At 42.5% G+C, this 15513-nt stretch overlaps 1 protein-coding gene across 1 annotated transcript in view; it reads left to right on the forward strand.

Moving 5' to 3' along the window:
• LOC116909071 (myosin-8) overlaps window positions 1-15513 on the forward strand; it is a 30025-nt gene that overhangs the window by 3441 nt on the left and 11071 nt on the right. The window contains exons 5-23 of the mRNA XM_032912546.1: window positions 2334-2361; window positions 2456-2564; window positions 2657-2749; window positions 2882-2945; window positions 3536-3634; window positions 3726-3829; window positions 3957-4095; window positions 5248-5366; window positions 5453-5602; window positions 7048-7218; window positions 8328-8637; window positions 8744-8811; window positions 10556-10643; window positions 10727-10844; window positions 10985-11108; window positions 11191-11327; window positions 12692-12947; window positions 14960-15202; window positions 15314-15490. Coding sequence (XP_032768437.1) covers window positions 2334-2361; window positions 2456-2564; window positions 2657-2749; window positions 2882-2945; window positions 3536-3634; window positions 3726-3829; window positions 3957-4095; window positions 5248-5366; window positions 5453-5602; window positions 7048-7218; window positions 8328-8637; window positions 8744-8811; window positions 10556-10643; window positions 10727-10844; window positions 10985-11108; window positions 11191-11327; window positions 12692-12947; window positions 14960-15202; window positions 15314-15490 — 2597 coding nt within the window. The remainder of the gene's footprint in view (window positions 1-2333; window positions 2362-2455; window positions 2565-2656; window positions 2750-2881; window positions 2946-3535; window positions 3635-3725; window positions 3830-3956; window positions 4096-5247; window positions 5367-5452; window positions 5603-7047; window positions 7219-8327; window positions 8638-8743; window positions 8812-10555; window positions 10644-10726; window positions 10845-10984; window positions 11109-11190; window positions 11328-12691; window positions 12948-14959; window positions 15203-15313; window positions 15491-15513) is intronic.

The raw sequence follows: 15513 nt of genomic DNA on the forward strand, positions 1-15513 counted from the left end.
CTCTTTTTTTCTGTTCATTTCACTGTTCTTGGTCACAGATTGTCTTTTAAAGTGGGATGGGGGAAGGAAAGTGACACAACAGGTATCCCCTGTGACAAACTGGCCTGGACTTTCACAAAGACTCTGTGCCCACCTTTCTCAAAGTTACCCGGATATTGGCTCCTGCCAGAGGTTTCAATATCCAGAAACTGCAGTATACACTGCCACCAAAGGACTCTCTGGGCTTGGGGGTGCCCTAGAGTCTCCTAGGCTCCCAAACACAATTTTCATACAGAATTATACAGAACCATGGCATTGACCTGCTTAGTGTTGTTTGAACATTGCCTGAAACACTAGGACATTGTTTTCTTGTCTGTTCTCCTAGAGACAATATGGCTGTACATGATTTTATTATTGTTTGAAAAAGAAGACAATCTTATTGATCCGAAATCCATACCCATTTCCTTGAACAGAAGCTAAGGACAAGCCTAAGTGTGCACATACATCTAAATAACACGTAGACTTGTATTGGTTTTCTCTGGAAATTCTTTTAAACCTAGAAGTCTCAAAAACCCACAATCTATCAACACAGAATTACAGAGTTGATAAACTAGAAATTCGATAAAAATACATTATTACATATTGATAAGTACCTATATTAAAATAAAATAAAATTAATTAATCAGGCCATTTCTTCATTGGCATCATCAGGAGTCAGAATAATGACATCAAAAGCTGAACAGAGAACAAGAAGTTGAAAAACTGGCAAAGTAGAAGTCAAGATACCTGACTATCTTCAACCTTATCTAGTTCTGTAACTCAAATTTATGAAGCCATTTTCTCTTCTCTAAGTCTCAGCTTCACTGTCTGCCGAGTGGGAGATGTCACCTAAGCAACATCTAAGGTCTCCAATGACCTTACAATCCTGGGACTGTTAATTTTCACAACCAAAAATCACCTGATGTCTGAGATTTTCTTCAAAATAACCCAGTGAGGTCAGAATAGTGTAGCAATGCCATGGAATTAGCCAAGCATTAATGATTATTCCTCTATAGGACGGGTGTCCAGAATCTCATTATCATAGTCTCTGCTCTTATGTGGATTTAAATGTTCTAATAACATAATTTTTAAAGTAATAAAATATACCCACCCATGCATTTGGATAACTAAGATAAAAAAAGAAAAATGGAAGTATTAGAAAGTATGTAGAGAAATTAGGATGCCATTCACTGTTGGTGGGAACGTAAAATGGCAGGATCGCTATGAAAAATAGTAAAGTGGTTCTCGAGCAATTGGAATGTAATTAGGGTCTGATCCATGGTCCCTACTTTTGGGAAGCTAGCCAAAAAAGGGACATAGGCGTTCCAAGATCTGTTTGCAGGTCTAGTCCATAGCAGCATCATTTATAACAGCAAAAATATGCAACAAACCCACATGCCCACCAGCTGATGAATAGTTAGGCAGAATATGGAATATTCATGCAATGGAATAGCGCTCTCCCTTTAGAAAGAGTTCATTTTGGCAGCACCACAACACAGGCTGACTATGTGAAAAAGTCACAAAGACAAACACTGTGTGATTTTGTTCATAGGATGGCTTGATAATAGTCAACTATTAACAACAGAAAGATGAAGAGTGGTTGCCAGGTCCAGAGGAATGGGGAACCACTATACCATAGGTACAGAGGGTCAGTTTTACAAGATGAAAAGCTGTTTGAAAGCAGAAGGTACTGATGGCTATACAACATGGGAGAACACAATCCCACAGAACTATACAGTTAACTGTATAAATCTAACCAGGGAGACAGCTTCATGAATAAAATGCTCCCATGTAAGCATGAAGAACAGAACTATGCTCCCTAGAAACCAATCGGATGCAGCCTGGGCCAGGGGAGTTTAGGATTCTCTCTCCAAGCAAGCCAGATAGCTAGAGTAGATGTATCTGTGAGCTTTAGCTTCAACTGGGAGACCCTGCATCAGTGAATACAGTGCAGAGTGATCAAGGAAGATTCCCAGGACCAGTCTTAGGATTTTGTGTGTCTACACACACACACACACACACACACACACACACACACACACACACACACACACGCATGCATTTACACACACACACACCACAAAGACACATGGAAAACTTAAAAGGTGATAGATTTATTGTTATGTGTATTTACTAAAACAAAAAACAATAAGAATGGAAAAAACAAAAAGAAAAAGAGAAAAAGGAAAAAGGTGATTCCTTGCCTCTCACTTTCACAAATCTTACTCTAAGAGTCGATGAGTCTGGGTTCACCTGTCTTCATTACTTTCTGTAGAACATACAGTTTTAACTGGTGGTCTTTATTGCTTCCACAGATCGTGAGAACCAGTCCATCCTGATCACGTATGTGACTTTCTTCTTTCTGGTTGGCAGCAAGTGTCTTAACCATTGCCAGTAGATCGCACCATTCTGAACTCCTTTCCCCTGTGTTTAACAGCGGAGAATCCGGGGCCGGGAAGACTGTGAACACCAAGCGTGTCATCCAGTACTTTGCAACAATTGCAGTCACTGGGGAGAAGAAGAAAGAGGAGTCTGGCAAAATGCAGGTGGGTCTGGTAGCTAGAATGTGGATTCAGACTCTGCTATGGTGCCCAGAAGTCTGGATCCCCAGATGCCAAGACTGCTCTTTCCCATGTAGGGGACCCTGGAGGATCAAATCATCAGTGCCAATCCCCTGCTGGAGGCCTTTGGGAATGCCAAGACTGTGAGAAATGACAACTCCTCTCGCTTTGTGAGTCTCTGGATCACAGAGGAGTCCTACCTGTCATGTCATGCTGGAGTCATGTCATTTAAGTTGATATTTTAGATGCTTATCTTTATGTGCTTCAGTGTTTAGTACTAAATATGGCTTTATCTTTTCCAGGGCAAGTTCATCAGAATCCACTTCGGTACCACAGGGAAACTGGCATCTGCTGATATCGAAACATGTAAGTAACTGGACTGTTGAAAATCTAAGTGGGGAGACCAGCTAGATTGGTTACAGGGCCATTCTGCAACATTTTCTATGCAAGAAGCCTGCAGAACAGCACTTGGCTGCTAGAGTGGCCTGAGGGCTAATGCCAGACCTGCACAGAATTCACTATCTCAGTTTCTCAGTATCATTCATAACTCAGTATCAGGCCAATGATCCCATCTTCATTCCAGAGGACTTCTGAACCTCAGAAGCAACTCTAATTTCCCACCCCCAGGGTTATCTACCAGTTAACTCCAATTTGGTAAATGTCTTCAAGGTAGACTTTCACCACAGATAATGTGAGGTGATCCAAAGACGCTAGACGTTGGCTAACACACAGAGGTCGTGGATCCCCCTGGGAAGAAGTGTGCTTCAGTGGCTGCACCCACGTGGGAAGGTGCATGGTAACTGTCATGTGCACGTCAGTTCTAACTAACGCAGAACAAGCACACCAAAATCTCAGCGGAGCCAAATGTAGTGTCCCTCTGTTTTGGCCAAAGGCACTAAAGTTTACAATATGTCAAAAAGAATGCCTTGTTTTCCTAATCCGAGCTTTCTTTCCAGATCTTCTAGAGAAGTCTAGAGTCACTTTCCAGCTAAAGGCTGAGAGAAGTTACCACATTTTTTATCAGATTACCTCCAATAAGAAGCCAGAGCTAATTGGTAAGGAAGAACTTAAATTTGTGGATGACAGGTAAACTTCATACTAGCAATTTCTCATGTCAAACATATACCCTTAATTCTGTGTGCTCAGAAATGCTCCTGATTACCACCAACCCATACGACTACGCCTTTGTCAGTCAGGGGGAGATCACGGTGCCCAGCATTGATGATCAAGAAGAGTTGATGGCCACAGACGTAAGTCAAAGTATATGCACACACTTTTCTAAAAGGCTATGATGATGACAGTGGTTACTTTGGCACATATTATAAATTCTCACAATGTTTTCTTCCCTAACCTCTGCCCTTTCTTCTTTCCTGGTAGAGTGCCATTGATATCCTGGGCTTCACACCTGAAGAGAAAGTATCCATCTATAAGCTCACAGGAGCTGTGATGCATTATGGGAACATGAAGTTCAAGCAAAAGCAGCGTGAGGAGCAGGCTGAGCCGGATGGCACTGAAGGTACCAAAATGCCCTCTACGTAGATTTGATTCCGAGAATTTTCAAATTGAAACACTTTAAGTCCCATCCCATCCCCACATCTCCTCGTGACTGTGCTACTGGAGACTACGGCACACTTGTGTACACACATGGCTTCCTCCACACCCTCCTTTTTCATTCCATCATCACTGCCAATTCACATAAGGTATGCCAAACCTCAGCAGCCACGTATAAGCTCGCCTAGGGCCAGAGAACAGGAGACAGAATGAGTGGAACTCCTGCTTTGTCCTGCTAGGTCGGAATACATGATAGATTGACATGTTGTTTTAGCATTAGCTAGGAAAGCCTAGTGGCTAGAAGCAGAGGATCTTTGCACAGAATGAGAGGCGAAGGATGCACCTGTGTGTGTGTGTGTGTGTGTGTGTGTGTGTGTGTGTGTGTGCCTGTCAAAGGCAGCAAGCAAGAAAGATGAAAAGGAGATGACAAAGAAAAATCATGTGTCCTACATGTAAAAAAAAAAAAAAACCAAACATTTGGTGCGTAGGAACCACCGCCTAGTTATTCATCTGCCCCGAAACACACCCTCCTCCTTCCCCATCTCCCTCGGTCTTCTCCAGATGTTCCTTTTCACTCTGACATATAGCATGGCACATACTGTATGTCTCCAGATATACTGGTGGAGAGGGTCACCCACTTTAGTTACCCCTTGCTTTTTATAGATAAAGAAGTAGGTTCCTTTGATCAGGTCATGTCAAACCTAGAAAGGTAGACCCAGGGAAAGAGTCCATCCCTGCCTTTTAGCGTCCCTAATGGTGAGTGTTACAGCTTACTTATCTTACCCTTCCAGCAATACCTGACGTCTTAAAGGGAGGGATTATGTCTTAAACCTTGAACAGAATGTCACGATAAACACTGTTCCTTATGGTTAATGAAATTGTTCTCAAATCCTACTTTCAACAAGTCATCAAAAGCCAGTAAAAGTGACCAGCCATTTAGTGACTACCAAGTACCTTAATATACACACAAAGAACCTCATGTGACTTTTTGTGACATGGTTTAAAGTTTTTTTTTCTTTTAAAACCCAAATAACAGAGTAATTAGATAGGAAAAAGACAAGGGGACGAGGCTAAGAAGGATGCCCATTGTTAAACATTTCTTGATTTGTCACCCCAGTGGCTGACAAGGCTGCCTACCTCCAGTCTCTGAACTCTGCTGACCTGCTCAAAGCCCTCTGCTACCCCAGGGTCAAGGTCGGCAATGAGTACGTCACCAAAGGCCAGACGGTGCAACAAGTAAGCACGTATCCCCCATAAATCCCACACCGGGGCCTACATGACCCAGCTTAATAACACTAACCAACGTTGCTATGTCTGCAAAGGTGTACAACGCTGTGGGTGCCCTGGCCAAAGCTGTCTACGAGAAGATGTTCCTGTGGATGGTCACCCGCATCAACCAGCAGCTGGACACCAAGCAGCCCAGGCAGTACTTCATCGGGGTCTTGGACATCGCTGGCTTTGAGATCTTTGACGTGAGTTATCTTCATATTAATATGAAGTGAGGGACACAACTTTGAACTTCAAAGTATTAAGTGACAATCATTCATACTGTACATATTGCTTGCTCCAACACTGGATCTAGTACAAGGGTTAGCCTTATAATACCTACGAGGAAACAGAAAACAATAACAGCTAAATTTATTGAGTAGTCAGTGTATTTTTAATACTATTCTAGAAACTTTAAAATGTTGCCTCATTTAATTTCCAAGAGAGAGAAGTTAATGTTACAATTGTTGTTGTTATTGTTGTTGTTGTTGTTGTTATAGCAGAAATTGATACGCAAGGAAAATCAAAGATTTGATGGGCATATGACACAAAGGCAAGATAAGATCTATCTAAGCATTTGATACATATACAAGGCATCTTGCATTGACCTGGGCATGAAAGGGAGGGAGTCCAAAGGTAGGAGCCCAGCCATAGGTGTTGGCCTCTCCTCTTCCAGGTTTACCTTATATAAACTATTTCACTGTCAGACTTCAGCTTTACCCTGGGTAAAGTCTTCACCTTCTGTACTGCACCAGATCTCTATTTTCATGGATCAGACAAGTGAGGATATCTGATAGCAACAGAAGAGAAACTAACTGTCTGTTTCATTTTATACATCAATTAAGTGTCTTAACAAACTCTCCTTAAAAACATGACAGCCAAAGGGAAAAGTATGAACTCTTCTAGAATTAGAGAAGAGAGATTAGCATCTCTATTATAAGCTTTTCTAAGAAGAAGCCACTTTCCCCTTCTGTCTTACATCAGAACCATAAGGCACAGAGTCACAGTCCTACCTTGACATACACTCTTGTCTCTGCATTCTCTTAGGACTGTAGTGTAGTAGATAGGCAGGAAAACAGGTAGGAAAATAAAATGTGGTTTTCAGGCATAGCGGTGCATACCTGTATTTCTAGCACTCAAGAAGCAGAAACAGGCAGATAGATCTCTGTGAGTTCAAAGTCAGGCTGGTTTATATAGTGAGTTGAAGACAGCCATAGTTACCTAGTGAAACTCTGTCTCAAAAAAGAAAAGAAGGGGGAAGGAAAGGAGGAAGAAAGAAAGGAGGGTGAGGGGGAGTGGAAAAGAAATGAAGGAAGGAAAGAAAGAAGGAAGGAGAGAAGGAATGAAGGAGAGAAGGAATGAAGGAGAGAAGGAATGAAGGAGAGAAAGGAGAGAACGAAGGAAGTAGAGATATAAAGGATGGAAGGAAGAAAGGAAAAATTGCAGTATAATTAATATCAGAATGCCCACAGAATGCCCAGAGTTCACAGGAAAGGCATCTCTCCTTGGGAGTGTTGAACAATTAGCTTAAATACTTAACGTTTAACCTCGCCACTCTATTCATATTATTTTCCATAAGAATATTTTCATTAACAGATTTTACTCCTGCAAATATCCACTTAACCCCAGAAATCTCTACTGCTCTGTGTAGTTCAACAGCCTGGAGCAGCTGTGCATCAACTTCACCAACGAGAAACTGCAACAGTTTTTCAACCACCACATGTTCGTGCTGGAGCAGGAGGAGTACAAGAAGGAAGGCATCGAGTGGACCTTCATCGACTTTGGGATGGACTTGGCGGCCTGCATTGAGCTCATCGAGAAGGTTTGTGTGAATTTGGTGGAAGGTTCTGGTTATGAGGATGGATCTCAGATTTCTTAAAGAATTCTAGAAAGGATCACCATCCTTCCCATTGCTTGAGAGCTGAACATATTGGAAGAGCAGTCACTCATTTCCTCTTTACAACTTTTACATGAGAACGATTTGGAAGGTGTTGTCTCCATTTAGTTTCTCCCCATTTTGTTCCAACATTAACTCATATCCCATTTAAAGGCAGTTGTGAATACTACATCTGGGACAGTTGTCCTCACTCAACCACCCTTGCTGGTTCTAATCTGCCTCTATTAGAGTCCAGGATAGAAAAAGAAATAAACATATTTTTCTAAATAAGAAACTGGTGCAGACGATATAGCTAGTACATCTGAAATCAAGAAGTCAAATTGCTTGTGCTGCTTAATAATTATACCAAAGGAGACTAAATATCTAAAATATCTTAAGTAATGTTTGGGTTATTTGTATTTCTGTCACTGTACATGGAGTCAATATTATTCTCAGACAAAAGTGTGTGTGCGCACACATGCTCATGCTCGAACACGAGCAAGCATATCACCTGTGCACATGTGAACGCCAGAGAAGGATGCTAAGTGTCTTACTCTATCACACTCTGCTTTACTCTCTTGAGAGGGGATCTCTCACTAGGCTGGTGAGCTCCTACCTGCCCCACAACAGTAAAGTTACAGGTATGTGTGTGACCGACCATACCTTGCTTTTACGTGTGTTCTTGCAATTACTCTTACCCCCAAAGCCAGTTTCTCAGTTTCTGGTACATCCTTTTTGAAGTAAAATAAAACGTTGACAATTTTAATTCATTTAACAGGGGAAAGTATGATAATAAAAGTATTTAACAAATTACCCATAAACTCCATGGAATTAGTGCTCGCCCATCCTTTTAGCTGAACCTAATGCTACAGATTGAATGAGAGATTGAATGATGGGAAGGTCATTCTAGAGATAAGAAAGGGACTCTTTGAGCTCAGAACCCAACTTACTCCACTTTTATTTAACTGGGAATTCTCATAATTCACAAGATGGCCATTATATCTGCATCCATTGAGAAAAGTGAAGTTTATAGAAGTCTACTTTTCTGAATTCAGCCACTGGGTATCTTCTCCATCCTGGAAGAGGAGTGCATGTTCCCCAAGGCGACAGACACCTCCTTCAAGAACAAGCTGTATGACCAGCACCTGGGAAAATCCAACAACTTCCAGAAGCCCAAGCCCACCAAAGGCAAGGCCGAGGCCCACTTCTCCCTCATTCACTATGCGGGCACCGTGGACTACAACATCACTGGTTGGCTGGACAAGAACAAGGACCCTTTGAATGACACCGTGGTGGGGCTGTACCAGAAGTCAGCAATGAAAACTCTGGCCAGCCTCTTTTCCACATACGCCAGTGCTGAAGCAGGTACTTTGGTGCCCTCCATCCAAATTAAACTCTCCCCTCAGAATATTCCTACACCCCTCTGACCCCAGGGAGCCTACGTTATTGATGGGTTTTCTTTTTATCTCAGATGGTGGTGCAAAGAAAGGAGCTAAGAAGAAGGGCTCTTCTTTCCAAACCGTGTCAGCCCTTTTCAGGGTAAAGTATACATTTAAATTGGAAAAATATATTCAATTTCTATGTATTATATCTATGAGATTTAGAATAAATTAGCAGGGAATGGGATGGTGATAGGAATCGCATTCAATATTCACTCATCGGGATAGATCTAAAGCAATACGTGGGTAGGGGTGAGAGCTCTATTCTTTATTCCTTATGATTGCCTGTTGAATTCAGGAATGCCAACATGTCTCTCTCTCTCTCTCTCTCTCTCTCTCTCTCTCTCTCTCTCTCTCTCACACACACACACACACACACACACACACACACACATACACACAGACACACAGATACACACACACACATGTGAATAAATACCAACAATAAGTATGCCTTTAAGGAAGCACTTCTGAATCTCAATGTGCTTATCCCTATGGGGGTTGTGTCCCAATCCCACTAAGTACTACTTAAGAAGACTTGAGACTCCTTTGTTCTCTTTGGGACAGTATCTTCCCATGTGGCTCAAACTGACCTTGAACTTGTGAACATAATACATCAGGCTCCTGGGTGCTAGATTCCCGGCACGGGCCACCTTGTCAGGATTTAAGTTTCCTTTGAAAACGAACATGCATTCTTTAGAACATTCTCCCACCCAAACACATTCTCCCCCTGGGATGGATGGAACAGACAGAAGTCACTAAAACAGCCTAGGGATCTAAATGGATGGCTAAACCACCAAAGAATAATACTTCCAGCTACAGAATAGTGGAGCTTTTCCATAATATACTTGAACATTCCCATAATGCAGTTGTAACTCTTCCATAGCATGGCTCTTGCTAAGAGGGGCGCATGTAAGGTGTCTAGTCCGAAGACTGCTTGTGAGGATTCTGATGCCTCATTGCTTTCAAAACTAAAATGCAGATGTGACCAATGACCTTTGACCTAAGCAGAAAATCTGGTCTTATCTTTTTCCCATCTCACTATGATCTACATTAACCATCAATATGGAAGGTTGCTTTGTACACTTGTCTGTAAAGGCATTTTCAGGCTTAGATCTTCATGCTATTCGTTTTGATTTCCTAGTGGCTGAGATGCGTGGGAAAAGCATATGTGAGAGATGTCTCCATGCATGTTCTTTACAGATGAGCGACACACTCTGTGTCATAATCAATTACTCCCCTTCCCCCATATACTCTAGGTGGAAAATGTTTTCAAGCACCTAAGATCCAACCACATAGAATTACATTGACTCACACTTTTACACGCTTCCGAAAACAGAACATGAAATTATCAGAATGCTAATGGTTGGAATGATTGCTAAGCTGGGTTTTCACTGGAACTTGCCAGCCACTGTGAGCATTATTAGTGCTGAAGACAGGAGAGGCCACAGAGGTCATCTGAACTATTTCCACAGGAGGGCCAGGGAGACAGAGGATGGGACGTAGTCAGCCTAGTGGCAGAGACAGACTGTGGTCAGTCTTCTGATGCTGTCTGAGAATGTCACCTGTGTATGGAGGTCACTGATCATGCTGTCTGGACCTAGGTGCTATAATGGACACCTTCGTGATCTGCATTTCTTCCCAGCACTTTGTCCTTCTGACATTTTAAGCAGGTTAACTACTGAAAGCCTTCAAAACAACTGACAGAAGTTATAGCTTCATATGCTTATACCCAGTAGCTAAGAGTGTGTTATATGATTTTTACCAAACAGGGAAAAAAAGCAAAGGAAGAAAAAGAAACTTAAAACACAACTTTCTCACAACTCTTCTGTCTCACTTTCTAGGAAAACTTAAATAAACTGATGACCAACCTAAGAAGTACACACCCTCACTTTGTACGGTGTATCATTCCCAACGAAACGAAAACTCCTGGTAAGACCCAAAGCACTAATAACAAAGTAGGCTCAAACTGAAAATTCACTACCCAGGACTCAACTAATTTTCTCTGTGTGCAGGTGCCATGGAGCACGAACTGGTCCTGCACCAGCTGAGGTGTAATGGGGTGCTGGAAGGCATCCGCATCTGCAGGAAGGGGTTCCCCAGCAGGATTCTGTATGGGGACTTTAAGCAGAGGTCAGTCCCCTTTGTCGAATGACACTAAATGCTATGAATGTTTATCAGTAGATCATTAGATCTCTAATTTCTGTCAAACAGCTGCTTCTATTTGGTGGCAGTTGGGCAAGTGACTATGCCTTATGTGTTTATGTGCACAGATATAAGGTGTTAAATGCAAGTGCTATTCCAGAGGGACAGTTCATTGACAGCAAGAAGGCCTCTGAGAAGCTTCTGGGCTCTATTGATATTGATCACACCCAGTATAAATTTGGACACACCAAGGTATGGCTGCGACTCCTGTACACCTGGCCCCTGGACCCACAGCCCAAGTGTGGGGACGACCTGTGACTCTCTGTTCCTCCAGGTTTTCTTCAAAGCTGGTCTCCTGGGTCTCCTGGAAGAAATGAGAGATGAAAAGCTGGCCCAGATTATAACAAGAACACAGGCGGTCTGTAGGGGCTACCTAATGAGAGTCGAGTACCAGAAAATGCTGCTGAGAAGGTAACAGCTATTGTCACTCTTGAGGATCACAAGGTCACCCCACACCTTGTACCCCACACCCTGGGGACTGTCCACCAGTTTTCCTCATTCACTGTCCTCTCAATCTGAGATTAGCATGAGCTCTCATCCCTACAACACATCAACCTTAGTGTCACCCTTCAGGCTAGACGTCCCAGAATTCCTCTCCTGACCTCTGCTCTGCCACCCCACCCATCTCATGCACAGAAACATCCTGCAGCAAACAGTTTTCATCACCCCACATCTCTATTCCCAGATCCCCATGAAATTCTACATCAAATCCAGGCTGCTTCGCTTGGCTGTCAAGGTTCTATTCCCCACCATATCTTTCACAGCTAATCGTACAGCCTTTCATAGCCATGCTAAACAGTTCACTTACCGTTTATTCTCATGTCTGAACAGACCTTGTCCACTCACCCAAATCTATCTAGTGAGAAGTCCCTTTTCTTCTTTCCAAAGTTAACATCCTCCAACTTATCTACACGACATTTTTATGCATTGCTCTAGTCCTGCACACATTTTACTAATTTTGTTCACCTGGATTTTTAAGGTTGGCATAATCAGAGTTTTGGGTTTTTTTTTTTCCCATCCATCATAGCTGTGTCATGATATCTGTCTTCTCAGAGTTGGATTTCCTAGCAACTGAGCCAATAGAAATAAAACCTGCCTGGTAATAAACTTAAGCCACCCAAACATTGCCAGCCCATTGCTATCATTGAAGCACTGTACCAATCTTACCATTTTGATTTTTTAAATTTAAATTAAACAACTTTGGAGCTTACTTGCTGCTAAAAATGTCCCCAAATGTTAATGAACTTACGCAGACAAGACTAAGCTACTCAGAGAATTTAGAAAAGCCAGCATATTACCTGAAGACACCAACAGGAGAAGAGTGGCTGATTCAGCGATGATCAAAACAGGAACGGTTTGAAGGAAAGAGTAGCCGGGCTGAGGTGAGGTGAATCCTTCAACCTATGGCCCCTCACCTCGAAGTTCATGGCTATGTGGCAACAGCAGGACAGCACTATCTGATTACAATGGCCATGTCCTCCCAGCAACTCCTCCCATATGTGTCTGCTCTTTCTGTGGCAAGAGTCTCTCAGAGAGTATAGTGGGTGCCCTCCACACTCAGCCCATCCTTTCCAGCTCGGCAGGAGCTGAGGACACTCAATTGCTCTGTATGACTAGCATTCATATTAGCAGAGTAGCAATACTGAGGACGATAGACTCTATCTCTGATTGTTAGGATGAACATGTGTCAGGACAGGAAAGCCATGTTGTCCGCAATAAATCTCAGTCACACTGCTGCCAGTGGAATGATTACACCATCTTCCCTCACATTTCAGGGAGTCCATCTTCTGCATCCAGTACAACATCCGTGCCTTCATGAACGTCAAGCACTGGCCCTGGATGAAACTCTTCTTCAAGATCAAGCCCCTGCTGAAGAGCGCAGAGACCGAGAAGGAGATGGCCACCATGAAGGAGGAGTTCCAGAAAACCAAGGACGAGCTCGCCAAGTCAGAGGCAAAGAGGAAGGAGCTGGAGGAGAAAATGGTCACGCTTCTCAAAGAGAAGAACGACCTGCAGCTCCAGGTTCAATCTGTGAGTGCTCCGTCCTGACCATGTCTTATCACCATGCTGCAGGGGGCGCTTCCTGGACTTTGAGAGACTGTCACTTACAACATGGGACTTTTCTTGAGGAAAAACAATCTTTTGAAGGGGGCGGATTTATTTTGTTAGTTTAATTTCCTTTCAATAGTGTGTTGAGGAAGAGAGCTACAATTACGTTTACATTACACAGGGGAAAGGGAGGATTCACAACTTTGAAAAAGCAAGTAGTTTAAAGCTAAATTCCTAAGTCTCACTCAAATATTTTATATCTTTGACTTGGTTGCATTGTCCCAGCCTTAAAAATATAACTTTGCTAAAACTACTAGTACAGGGCCTTTAACGCCAGCTATTTCAAAGGTTGAGTCAGGAGGATCCCACGGGCCCACCTGGACTAGAATACAAGTCCAAAGCCAATTTCAGCCTTAGCAATGGAGTGAGATTTTTGTCTCAAAATAGAAAGTATAAGGGGGGGGGCAGTGCTGGAGGTGCAGCCCATGGTACAGCACTTTCCCAGGTGCTAAAAATTCTGGGTTTAGTTCTCAGCAAAATGCAAGAAAACAAACAAACAAAAACCTGAAATAAATAAATAAATAAATAAATAAATAAATAAATAAATAAGAAAGACAAAATCCACAAGGATGGTTCTATTTGGAAAATCTGAGTGCATAAGACTGTCATACAAGACAAGATAATCAGTACTAGGGTGGCAGACGCAGGCAGATTCTCTGTGAGTTTAAGGTCAGAGGGTCTACATAGTGAGTTCCAAGACAGCCAGGGCTATGTAGAGAGACCCCGTCTGTCTTAAAGAAAAAGTTAGAATAACCATCCCTCCTTTCCTCAGCCCTTAGATGAGTATACATGATGCATTTATAGGAGTTGAGCTACTTCTCTGGAAGGTGGTGCGTGGCACCCTCCCCAACTCTTCCGTTGGCATGAATGAGCCTCTTCAAGTCACCCTTCCTGAGTCCAGGAAGAGGCTGCAGTCAAGGAGGGGAGAGAACCCAGCAAGACACTTCAATCAGACATAACCGCCCATCTCCTGGGTCAACAAGCCCAGTGGTAGAAAGACATTGTGGGAAGGATGGTTTTCCAAATGCCTGAGACTAGATCCCCTCCGTCTCTTTCCATGATTGACCAGTCAGAGTAAATATACACAGAGTGTATCAATCACTATTAGAGAACAGGTACCTGAGGAGTCCTCAGCCGCATCCAGTTTAAACACTTACGATAAAACACACACCCACCGAGAAGCTAGAGAAATCCCCAGGGCAGAGGCATCTAGCAAGTTAGTGGCTGAATTTTTGAGCCCGTTAATTAGTTACTTATAAATTTTTTATGTAGCTGCATAATTTCTCCGAGTTGTTTGTTCGTATATACTCTGGATTTCATTTTGAAGATAATAAGCAATTCTTTAAATAGAAATGGAAACTTCAAGCAATTATAGTGTTAGGGGCCATCATAAACATTTGAATGAATTAAAAATGCTATGTGGAGAAAGGATTTCATTTACTTTTTACTTTTCTTTTTCTCAAAATCTTACTTGACAACTTGAATTGATAAAATGATTGAAATTAAAACTAAACGATGTCACTAAATCAACATCTTTGACTATTACAACTAAATAGCTCTCAGAAATTATTTATATGTGAAAAACTGAGAATTGAGATGGGGAGCAACTTGCCCTAGACAACATCTATGGATCTTTGAGGACAATTCAGGCTCCTTACTGCCCTACCTGCAAATCTTTTCTCTTTTCTACACACAATTCTACTGCCACCACCTTCCCCAGCCCAATCATTATAGAGATTCCTTTGCTTCTAAACATCTACTCTCATTTCCTAATTAGTTGCATATCTCTAAGTCAGAACTAATTCTCAATTCAAGGTGAACTTATGTTCATGCTGAAAAATTCAACAGAATTCAGATGAACACCTTTTTTTTTTTGCCCCAAATAAGCAAGTTTCAAAACAAGTGACAGACTAAGTGTCTTAATGAATCCACAGGAAGCAGACAGCTTGGCTGATGCTGAGGAAAGGTGTGAACAATTGATCAAAAACAAAATCCAGCTGGAGGCCAAAATCAAAGAGGTGACCGAGAGAGCCGAGGACGAGGAGGAGATCAACGCCGAGCTCACGGCCAAGAAGAGGAAGCTGGAGGACGAGTGCTCGGAGCTGAAGAAGGACATCGATGACCTTGAGCTGACACTGGCCAAGGTTGAGAAGGAGAAGCACGCCACGGAGAACAAGGTATGGAATATCAACATGGGCGGCTTATGACTCATTTTAATTAAGAATTAAAACATAAAACCGAAACTATTAAGACATAATATTTAATGCAAAGTGTGTTTGCTTCCTAAGGTGAAAAACCTCACAGAGGAGATGGCAGGCCTGGACGAAACCATCGCCAAGCTGACCAAGGAGAAGAAGGCCCTGCAGGAGGCCCACCAGCAGACCCTGGATGACCTGCAGGCAGAGGAGGACAAAGTCAACACCCTGACCAAAGCCAAAACCAAGCTGGAACAGCAAGTGGATGATGTGAGCATGTTTCAAATGCCCTC

This window comes from Rattus rattus, chromosome 9 (assembly GCF_011064425.1).
Source record: "Rattus rattus isolate New Zealand chromosome 9, Rrattus_CSIRO_v1, whole genome shotgun sequence".
NCBI classification, from domain to species: domain Eukaryota; kingdom Metazoa; phylum Chordata; class Mammalia; order Rodentia; family Muridae; genus Rattus; species Rattus rattus.